Source organism: Nyctibius grandis, chromosome 12 (genome assembly GCF_013368605.1).
Source record: "Nyctibius grandis isolate bNycGra1 chromosome 12, bNycGra1.pri, whole genome shotgun sequence".
Lineage (NCBI taxonomy): Eukaryota > Metazoa > Chordata > Aves > Nyctibiiformes > Nyctibiidae > Nyctibius > Nyctibius grandis.
The window spans coordinates 904,596-915,387 of record NC_090669.1 but is presented as its reverse complement, the minus strand read 5'-3'; the positions used below and the strand labels follow the sequence as shown (position 1 = coordinate 915,387).

General features: G+C 59.7%; 1 protein-coding gene across 1 annotated transcript; it reads right to left on the bottom strand.

Annotated features, from left to right (window-relative positions):
- Positions 1 to 7,346: 7,346 nt before the first annotated feature.
- Positions 7,347 to 10,580, bottom strand: ZNF319 (zinc finger protein 319). The gene has a single exon (XM_068411358.1). The coding sequence runs from the start codon at positions 10,252 to 10,254 to the stop codon at positions 8,590 to 8,592; it is 1,665 nt and encodes a 554-aa protein (XP_068267459.1). The 5' UTR covers positions 10,255 to 10,580; the 3' UTR covers positions 7,347 to 8,589.
- Between the last annotated feature and the right edge of the window lie 212 nt (positions 10,581 to 10,792).

Here is a 10,792-nt window from a genome sequence, read left to right as displayed (position 1 = left end):
CCTCCCTTGGCATAAGCTTGCGCAGCTGTAAAAGCCTCGAGCTTAAGCCTGTCCTTGGCGCGGGAAGGAAAGCGGAGGGCTGGGGCTGTTCCTCCGGCCCATCAGACCAAGAGAGGGGCAGAACCATTTGTAGGTCCCCAAAAGACTCATTGCTGGAAGAAATAGGAATGAGCAGCCAGGAGTTGCCTGCCATGGCACCACGTGCAATCCCCTCCCGTGTCACAGGCACCAGCCGGTGCCACCGCCCACCGTGCCAGCTCTGCGGGCGAAGGGCCCCAGTCCCCGAGAGCAAGCAGCAGGGCACAGACCCCCCATCCCCAGGGAGCACCGTGGCCTTTCCCACCCCTCCGGCATCAGTTCAAACCCCTTCATGATGCCCTTGCAGCATCGCTCCCCGTGGACCCGCTCCACCGCTGCCCCACCACAGCCCTCCACCCGCCGCGGCTCAGCCTCCAGCTCTGTGTCGGAGCACCAAACCCCCCTGTGATGTGCAGAGGTGGCCCCGCAGAAACCCCAGCCACGTCCCTCACCTCCGTAGCTGTCACTTACCCCCGCACGCTCCCCGCAGCCACCCCCGGGATGCGTGGGCTCCCTTGGCCACTGCAGCTTGCCACTGACCCCCCAAACCCACCCCAATCCGCTCAGGGCTCTGCAGGGATTAGCCCAGCGCTGCAAGCAAATGGGATTACCGGCACCCAGCTGTCCTGAACGCCCCAGCTCCCAGCAGCCAGCCCGGTTTTGGTGCAGGATAGTGCAAAGAAAACCCCCAAATCAAACAAGTTTGAGCATCTTCAAAATCTCTGGAGCCACCCAAGTTACTCCAGGCACTCACCGGCCGGGTGTGAGCCCGGCAGCGCTGCGGGGAAGGCTGTCGTGTCGCCCAGGCACAAGTGGGTGCAGGGATGCGCAGACGAGCAGCAACGGGGCTGCTGAAACCCCGTGTGGCGATGGAAGGGTGATGTGCCGAGGGTGATGTGGCCGAGGATGCTCCACCAGTGGCTCTGCCCCAACCCCAGAGCATCTGGGGCAGGAGGCAGCAAAGCTGTGCCAGGCTGAGCTAAGCCTCCCCTTGCTGAGCCTGGCAATTGTTGCCTGATCCGTTTACCTCCGGCCCTGCGTGACTGTCAGCCTTTCCCATCGCCCCTAATCTCGGCCGCGGTGACACCCCGGAATCCTGGTCCCGGCACGGCTTCGCTGCTCCATGTCCAAACCCAGCTCCTGTCTTTGGCCAGAGCTTCGTGGAGCAGCGCCGGAGCTCCCTCGCCTGATTCCTCCTTCCCTGGCCCCATGGGTGTCCCCAGCCTGGCGAGCAACAAGCACCCATCCTGCCTGGCCGCAGCCCAGCACCTCTGCAGCTTTGGTTCACAGCTAGGGAAACTGAGGCACAGAGCAGCAGTCTCCCAAATCGCACCCCGTTGCCCACCCACCGGGCCCGGGGAAGCCAACCGAAAGGCACTCTTGTATTTCTGAGATACCGTTCACTCTGAAGCGGAGTGATGACCGCTTACAGCTCAGCATTAGCCTCTGATTGTAACAGCAAAAACATGAATCAAAGGTGCTTGCCGCACCCTCCCAGGCCTCGTGGCTACCAAAGCCATCACCCAGCCTCAGATGTCCCCACCACTCCCCCCGACTCCGGCCAGCAGAGCCGTCCCTGCCCCAGCAGGAATCAGCAGCAAACCCTCCACGGTGGCCAGGAGAGGAGCTCAGGGCTCCCATGCCAGGCCAGGCAGCCCTGCTCGTCCCAGTTTCCCCCTCCTTGGGGTGGGCTCAGACCCCCAGCCCACGGCTGGCACAGCACCCGCTCGCAAACCTCCCGGCCCCGCAGCGCGATGGGATCAGGGTCGCCCTCGCACGTCCCTTCACCTCCCCAGCTGCTCACGCTACCTCCAGCCCTGCCGCAGCCCCTGCCCGGTGATGCCAAGGGGCGAGTGGGGCAAGCTGCCTCCCCGAACACGCTGAAGCCCCGTATGCACAGGCTCAAATCCTGCACCCCTCGGGCTGCAGCCTGGCCCAGGTCCCACCTCGCAGGAGGCTGCCTAGGTCCCACCTGCGATGACGGCGCTGCCCGAAAGAGCAAAGCGACGCAGGGACGGTTTCAAGTGGACTTTTGCAAGCTCAGGCTCATGAAATCCTGCAGCGAGAGGTTCAAAAAAAGCAGCATCTGCTGATGGCTACACCTGCATCTCCTCCAAGGACACGCTGAAGACACTTCATCTTCCAGCCAGACCTGCCTACAAAGGTCTTCGTCTTATTTCTGCAAGCAAACACTCAGGAGGAACCCCAGGGAGGAAGGGGAATGTTCAGCTCCTCACCTGGCCGGTGCTGCCACAACTCCAGGCACGTTTGCTGGAGAATTACTTTCCATCCTCTTCTGCTGTCCTTTCCTTCGGTGTTCGTGGGGTAAGGCAGGAGGGATCAGCGACGATACCTGCGCAGAAAACAGCTGCCAAGCAGGTAAGGCCTTGTGGAAAAGCAACCAGACCTCAAGGGACGCTTAACACGGTGCTGAGAGGGTGCTGCTCCCACCAACCGCTCCTGGTCCTCCCCCAGCCACAGCCTGGGGCTCTGGCACAGGCCAAAACGCCCCAGCTTTGCTGTGATTTAGGGAAATCAGAGAAAGCCAAAGGCTGCACAAAACACGGGCGGTTTGCCTGCCTGCCCCGAGGATACGGAGTATTTCCTCAAACCGCAAGTTCAAACACGGGTGCAGCTTAGGACTATGGGCTGTGGTTTAACTTTTCATCTTCCCGTGGAAATCATCCAGCCAGGAAAGAGAAATTAAGGCAGCTGGGAAGGGTATCGCCCTTCTGCCACGGGGTACGATCCTGCTCGGTGGCATTAACGCCCTCCCCGGGCTCAGCACAGCTGCCACGGAGGGACCGGTGACCTGGTATCAGTGTCAGCAAAGGGGAAGGGGGTCCTGCCCCTTCCTCGGGACACGGACATCCCTCCTCCTCCTCCCGAGCACCTCTCCGCTGTAATTTGAGGAGCTCAGAATGGAGCAGCTGGCCAAGAAGGGACGCTGAGACGTCTCCCAGCCATGGGATCCTGGGTGAGTGCCGTCCCCGCTCTTGCCTCAGTTTCTCACCCCATCCCTTTCCCAAACCTTCAGCCAGAGGCGGTTTTTTTCAGCGATCTGGAGACAAACGCACATCTCACCCGGCCTGGGCGTGGGGTGGAGTGAGCCAGGTCATCTGCAGGTAGCAGGTTCCTCTCTTGCTATCATGGGGTGGGGGGATGCAAAAGAACCCTCTGGGAAGGCTGAAACAGTCATGCGTGGGGCTGGGGTCCTCGGAGCACGACGTGCATCAGCTTCTGCCTCCTAAACCATCGCTCCAGAGAATCCTGCCTGCTTCTGCCATGAAGCCCCAGCAGCAAGCTTGGCCCCGGGGAGGGAGCGGTCCAGCTCTGGCAAGGGGCAAAACCACACGGCAGACTCCGCTGGGAGCCTGCCCACACCCTGCGGCTCGACTTTTGGTTACCAGGCGGATGAACCATCATTTCTCCAGCAAAAAAAGTTCAGGGGAAAGAAAGAAAACGTGAAAAAAAAAATATCAAGAGGAGCCAGACAGAGCACAAAGACAGACAGGGGAGGCGGTGCCCGGCACAGGGCCTCCACTCCAAGAATCTTACACGTCCACAGGAAGGTATAAATAACTATAAATTTATTAGTAAAGCAAAACCATTTGACACTCACACAGAAGAGCGGGATGTGTTAATACAATATATATACACACATACATGGAGTATCATCTTAGAAACACACGGAGAGCAGTGTTAAAGGCACTGCAAGCCACACAAACCTCAGCAGCCTTGGCCACAACTTCCCACGGCCCGGGGAACTCTGCCTGAGGCACGAGTGCAGGTCAGGAGGAGCCTGAGAACCTCACCGGCCATGAAACCCCTCGGACCCACGGCTCAGAGGCATTCGGAGACAAGCCCGTGGTCCAGCTCCCACCTGCAGTCCTGCTCTCCCCACCGAGCATCCCGGGCACGCTGCGAGAGCAGCATCTTCCCGGGCAGAAGGCGCCAGAGGAGGGTGCTGGGGGATGCTGCCGAGGGAGCCGTGCTCAGCAGAGCCCCGGGCAGAGCCGCCAGCCCCAGACCTCGCCAGCTGCCCTTCCTGCACCTCAGCATGACGCCCGCGCGTGCAGGACCCTTCCCGCAGGTGAACTCGCCGCCCAACAGAGGAAGAGCCAAGCTCTGAAGAACAAAGGGGGTTATTTTGGTTATTATTAATAGCCAGGCTCCGGCTGCAGCCCGGACCTTACGGGAAATACCCAAGGGAAGTGTAGAAAGTGCTCTCCTCCCTCCCAGCAGCGCAAGGTCAGGCTTCGGTGCCCAGAGACAGCCCCAAACCGCTGTCAGAGGACGCTTTCCCCCTCGCCCCCCACTCCAGCTCGTGGGTCACAAGAGCGGAGCGTGCAAGTCCTCTCACCCAGGTCGCAGGGATGGCATCTGCTCCCCGGAGAGCTGGCAGGGCCGCCCGGGCGTACCCACGGTCCCAGGGGTGTCCATGCCACGGCTAACTTGGCTCAGCCACCTGCCTGACGCATCCCCAGGGGAACCGAGGGGTCCGACCCCACCCAGCACCACGAGTGCACCCCAGGAACGTCCAACAGCCCTTCACTGATGTAACCCCCAGCCTTGGAGATGCGGCAAAGGAACCCACCACGGAAATGGCCGCTCTCACCCCAGTGCCCGTTTCCTACAGCTCTAGTCCTGGCTGGGACTCGCTCGCCAGAGCCAGCCGTACCACGGACACGACCCAGCCGAGCCAAGCTGCCAGGCCGCAGGTATCACCCGTTCCCAGTGAGATGGACAGGGGAAGGACCAGAAGCACCCACTGGATTCCAGCAAGATTCAGGTCCCAAACACCTGACCGCATCATCAGGGGTTTGGTATCACCTGGATCCAGCCTGGGAGAGGAATTTGGGGTGAGGAGGAGAGGGGGAAGAGACCTCGCAATCAAACTGGAAAAAGGGATGAAAAGCAAACCTCTGCTTACAAATAAAGGAGTGAACCAAGGGCCAAGAAGCCTGGAAGGTCTTATAAAAGTATAAGCAAAAGAGCTGTGGAGGGGAAGGGGCTGAGACACAGCTAAAGGCATCCCGTAGGTAGGGTAAGGGGACGTGAAGATAGGAAAAAAGCAACAGTAACTGACTAGCTTCCTCCTGGCCTCAGGAAGCCAGAGGAACAGCAGCTCTATAGAGAGCAGGAGTTATCTCCTAGACAACATCCACGCCACCTTCGGTCAGCCTAACCCGCCCTGCCGCCTCCCCAGCGGCATCAAGCTGCTGCCAGGGAGAGCGACCCTTCGGGAGGGACCATGCCCTCCTCCAGCCCTACCGAGCATCCGCAGGGGGTCTGGCAACCAGGTCTTGAAGACACACGTGAGCACTTGCCACGGGGCTGACGCACCACCAGCTCCAGCACGGCGACCCTCTTGGGTGCTGTGAGGCGATGGGTGACGCGAGAGGCCAAGCAGGGGCAGCAGGAAGCAGCCTGGAAGTCTCTTGAAATACATGTCAGAAGTGAAGTGCAACACTGTTACAGAGTAGAAACACGTTTGACTCCCACGAGGCTTTGGCCGCTACTGCTCTTTGGTTTGAAAAGGAAACACCAGCAGTTAGCAGAGATGTGCTTCATCACACCTTGGCGGTGTGATGCCCGGGGGACACAGGCCCCCCAGGCCAGCCCCTGCCTCCCCACCCAGCGCCCTGCTCCTGACACTCACGTGCCTCCTGCTGTTTCCATCACCGCTCACCTCACGGTACAAAACACGACCCAAAGGCACAGCACCGGAGCCCGACCTGCTCCCCCAGCCCACACAGCTGCTTCTAACTGGAGAATCTCCCTACAAATATACACCCGAGGCTCTCGGCGGGCGCTCAGCCACCCGCTCTGCAAGCGGTCCTGCCCCCGCCCCGCCCCGAGCTCTGCCAGCACAAGCCACCGTGGGCTTCTACTGGATCATCCTCCTCTGCCCCAAGCACCCGGGGCTGTGCAGCCACCCAGGCCCCTGGGGAGGGAAGGGAGCAGGTCACAGACCTTCAGGGGCCACGCTAACGATTTCTCCAAACCCCTCCTCTAGCCAGAAGCTGCCCCAAAAAGAAATACAGCCACAAAAGCCCCCGGAGGCTCCACTTCACACCCACCTCCTACTAAAGATGAGCCTCTCCGCAAGCCCCCAGCTCTGGGCACTGATCCTGGCTGCTCCATCAGGGTGACCGCTGAACCCCCGGCGCTGTGGGACCTGCGGCAGCTGCTCCAGGCAAGAGCAGAGCTCCCCACGGCCCAAGGCAGGAACAGAGCGAGGGTTCAGGTGGGCGCTGCGCTCCCTGGCTGGCCCCAGTCCCATGCTCGCAGCCTCCGTCACCACCAAGCCCTTCTGCAAAGGCAGGATTAGCCTTCCTTGGTCTGGACTCATTCTTACTCCTACAGTGAAGCATACACTGAACTTACTACGTATTAAACAGCAAAAAACAGCTACCTAGAATCAAAGAGCTCCTTAAAAATCCAAGTTATCACATCTTTTGTTTTTAAAAGATCCAGTATGACATCAGGTTAAACTATACAGTATTTTTAACTAATATTAACGAACTGCTTTAAAAAAAAAAAGCAAAAAAAAGGAAAAAGAAATGCAGAGAGAAAACTCAGGAGGAAGTTCTGCATCTTTGAGGCAGCGTGAAGTAAGACGACCATCAGTCCGTCTTCCTTGGGCAGCAGAGAGCAAGGTCTGCTTTAACCTCCTCAAAGCTGCCCACGAAGACTCAACCCCAGGGTCAGACCTGTCACTGAGCTGCTCCAGCCCCCGAAAACACACCCCGTTCCCCTTCACCGGGCTGGAAACGGAAACGAAAGCCACCCTCCACCTTTTAGATGAACACCCCCCACAAGCAAAGCCCAACTCTCTGGAAGGTTAACCTGTCTACACTTGCCGTGGACAACATTTATTACGCTTGCCCTAATCACACGGGCAACTTACTGGCTGCTGTTCACTAATTACAGCTCGTCACAACGCTCCTACCTCATGGGAGGGCCAGCCAAGATCACAGAAGAGCTGAGCCTGGCAGGGACCTCTGGAGATCATCTAGTGCAACCTCCTGCTCGCACAGGGTCACCTACAGCAGGTTGTCCAAGACCATGTCCAGTCAAGGCTTGAATATCTCCACAGATGGGTATTTAATGTCTTAATATCTCCAAAGACAGAGAGGGGAAGGCCGGTGGGCAACCTAGTAAGCATGCCTTCAACCTCCACGGCATCTAACTGGCATGTAACGGGTCTCTCGGTCATGAGAAGCCAGCGAAACCCTGCAGAGGAAAACACCTGAGGCTGCATCGACCTTGCTAGGGGAAATTTATTTTGAAGTGATGTTTACAAGAACTGTGCAAAACCTGAAAAATACAGAAGAGGTAAAGAAAGAGTAAAGGGGTAAAACAGGCCTCCTGCAAGAGGGGGAAAAAACCACACTCCTCCTTGACCCGCTGCTAACCTTCCCCTCCCCATGGAGCCGAACCCAAGGGCCGGGAAGGATTCTCCTGGCTTGCTCTGGTTCCCCCCCAGCAAATCAGACCCCACATGGTGTGGGTTACCCTCGGCAATGGTAACATCTCTGAAGTTGTAGGTTATTAGTAGTGTTTGCCTCACCCTTTAGTGTTCGACCTGCTGGGACGGCCCTTTGCCTGACCCTCCCGGCGGCGCAGAGAGGGAAGGGGCCTGGGGGCTGGAGGTAAGGCTTGCCAGGAGAGCAAGGTCCCTCAGGAAGCAGCTCTTCAATGCCAGGCTCTTGGCCAGGAGCAGGGCACGGAGGCTCTCCTCGCCACGCTCTGGTAGCAGCGCAGTGCTTGCTACTCTCCCCCGTGCTGCGGGCAGGGATGGGGGGCGGGCAGGCTCGCTCAGAACCCTTGCAGAGGGTGACAGCCGGCAACTGCAAAAGCAGCAGTGCCAAAGTGCTTTTTGGAGCTGGGTAGCCCCATGGCTTTTCCCTTTCTACACTCTAGAAAGAGGGGGAGAGCAGGGGAGGTCGGGGCAGTCAAGCGACGCTAACGATCCGAAATGATCCTCTCAACTGAGCTTGGACCAAGGAAGTTGGGACATCCCAGCAGCGGGAACCTGCTACTTCCTCGGCGAGCAGCACGCCCCGGAGGAGGCAGGGCTGGCTCTGCCTTGCTCCTGAGCCCTCTCCAGGAGGACAGTCACCCAGCCCTCCCACCGACCCCCCCAGGCAGGGCAGGGGAAAGAGGCCGGTGCCCGCAGTGGGCAGCTGAGCTCCCAGCACTGGAACTGCGGGTACAGCGTGAACTGTGGGCTGGGGGACACCAGGGAACTACAGGCACCGTTTCCTCTCCCCACCTCCCTCCTTTCCTCTCCACCCCTTCGAGCTTTTCACGTCGTCCATCGCCCCTGCGATACGGGTGGTGTATCGACCACAGAGGCCAGAGGAAAGTTTACCTGCCCGCCCACCGTCCCTCCCCTTTCCCCCCAAACTCCCTGGAGGCCGTCTACAACCGAAGGAGAGGGAAGGGGAGGCCGAGGCTCAGGAACGTCACATGCAAGCTGAAAGCCGCCGAGGGGCGAAAGGCTCACGGCAAACAGGCAGCCACCTGGTAGGCGCCCTCGGCCGTGTGCTGGACGCTGTGCTCCTGCAGCAGGCCCAAGTCCAGGAACCGTTCCCCGCACCACATGCACTTGTACTGCTGCTCCCGGGCGTGCACGCTGTGGTGCTTGTTGAGGTGCTCGCGCTGCTTGAAGGCCTTCTCGCAGGAGGGGCACTTGTAGGGCTTCTCGCCCGTGTGCACGCGCCGGTGGCGCTGCAGGTCCGAGGCGTACTTGAACCGCTTTTCACAGTCGGGGCACTTGAGGGGTTTCTCGCGGGCCGGGTCGCAGCGGTGCTGCACAAACTCGGAGGAGGAGAAGAAACGTCTCTCGCAGAGCGTGCACTTGAGCGGCTTCTCGGCGCAGTGGGCCAGCTGGTGCTTCTGCAGAGCCGAGGCCCGCTTGTAGGACTTGTTGCACACCGCGCACTTGAAGGGCCGCTCCGCGTTCTGCACGCACTTGTGCCGCAGCAGCTCCGAGGACTGGTTGAAGCCCTTCTGGCACACGTTGCACTTGAAGAGGTTCTCTATGCCGTGCACGTGCTGGTGGTACACCAAGTGCGAGGGCTGCACGAAGCCCTTCTCGCACAGGTTGCACTTGAAGGGCTCCTCGGCCTTGTGCGTGCGGCGGTGGCGCATGAGCGCGTACTGCTGCTTGAAGCTCATCTGGCAGAGGTCACACTTGAAGGGCCGCTCCTCGCTGTGCGTGCGCTCATGCTGTCGCAGGTCCGAGGGGCGCTTGAAGGCCTTCTGGCACTCGCCGCAGCGGAAGGGCCGCTCCCCGCTGGGCGTGCAGGGGTGCTGCAGCAGCTCCGACGACTCCTTGAAGTGCAGCTCGCAGACGTTGCACTTGAAGAGGTGCTCCCCGGAGTGCGCGTACATGTGGCGCACCAGGTGGGAGCGGTGCTTGAAGGTCTTCTCGCACACCGTGCACTTGTAGGGCCGCTCCGAGCTGTGCGTCCGTTTGTGGTGCACCAGGTGGGACGACTGGCTGAAGCTCTTGTCGCACAGCGTGCACTTGTAGGGCTTCTCGCCCGTGTGGATGCGCTCGTGCCGCGACAGCTCCGAGAGGTGCTTGAAGGTTTTCTGACAGATGGAGCAGCTGTAGGGCTTCTCCGAGGAGTCGAGAGGCTGCACGTGCTCTGCCTCGGGAGGCTTGTAGGTCTTCTCGCAGATAGAGCACTTCATGGCGTTGCCGTTGTGGACGTTGTGGTGCTGCGCCAGCGAGGTCAGGAGGGAGAAGCCCATCTTGCAGACGCCGCACACAAAGGGCTTCTGCTCCACCTGGATGCACTGGTGTTCGAGGAGGTCGGTGGCCTGGTGGAAGATCTTCAGGCACTGGGTACACTGGAAAGAGCGGTCATGGCCTGGCAAGCACTGGTGCTCATGGGGGTTGGAGAGGTGAGCGAGGTCATGGCCACACACACCGCATTTGTGGGACGGCTCCCCGGCCTGGAGGGGGGCGTGCTGGTGGTGCTGCAGCCCGGGGTCCGGCTGGAGGAGGATGCCGTAGACGGCACAGCCCAAGGGGTTGTCAGCAGTGCTGGGTGGAATGGAGTGCTCTGGGAGGGCGGCTGCCCCAGCGTGGTGCTGCTGCGGTGGTGGCGGCGGCTGCTGTGGTTGCTGCTGTTGCTGCTGCCAGCTTTCTGACATGCTTGGGAAAAAAAAACGGGATTTTAGCAGTGACAGCTTCAGCTTCTCGGATGAAAGGGTTCAAGTAAAAACAAAAATCAAAAGTAGCCAAGATCCTGATTCCTCGTAGTTGATCCCCTGAAGTCGAGGACACAAAATCCAGCCCACAGCCAGGATCTGGGGAGGCAAAGAGGTGACTGAGATGCCACAGCCTCCTCCTTAGATCAGCACAAGTTCTTTGTGGACTTATTTGGTTTGCCTTTTTCTTTTTTGGACAAAAGAACGGGAGGCAGAAGCAAGTGCCTTGAAAACAAGAGGAGGCCCTTCTCTGTGCTGGCTGCGATGTGCTCACATTTGGGAAGGGCGAGGGAGGCAGCCCAGGGAGCAGCTCTCTCTGCAAGGAAGAAGACAGCTCATGTCAGGTCTCAGAGGAAAGACAGGCAACTCTCTAGTCAACCTCCCCCCACGGCTCACTTTGCGTCCTGTGTCCCTGCAAAGCCACCAGGAAGCCAGTGTGGGGGAACTCACCAGAACCGGAGCCCCCCTTGCTGCTGTGCGA

What these genes read in the sequence shown, in the direction of transcription:
- ZNF319 (XM_068411358.1), bottom strand. Translation starts at nt 10,254, where the DNA reads ATGTCAGAAAGCTGGCAGCAGCAACAGCAGCAACCACAGCAGCCGCCG.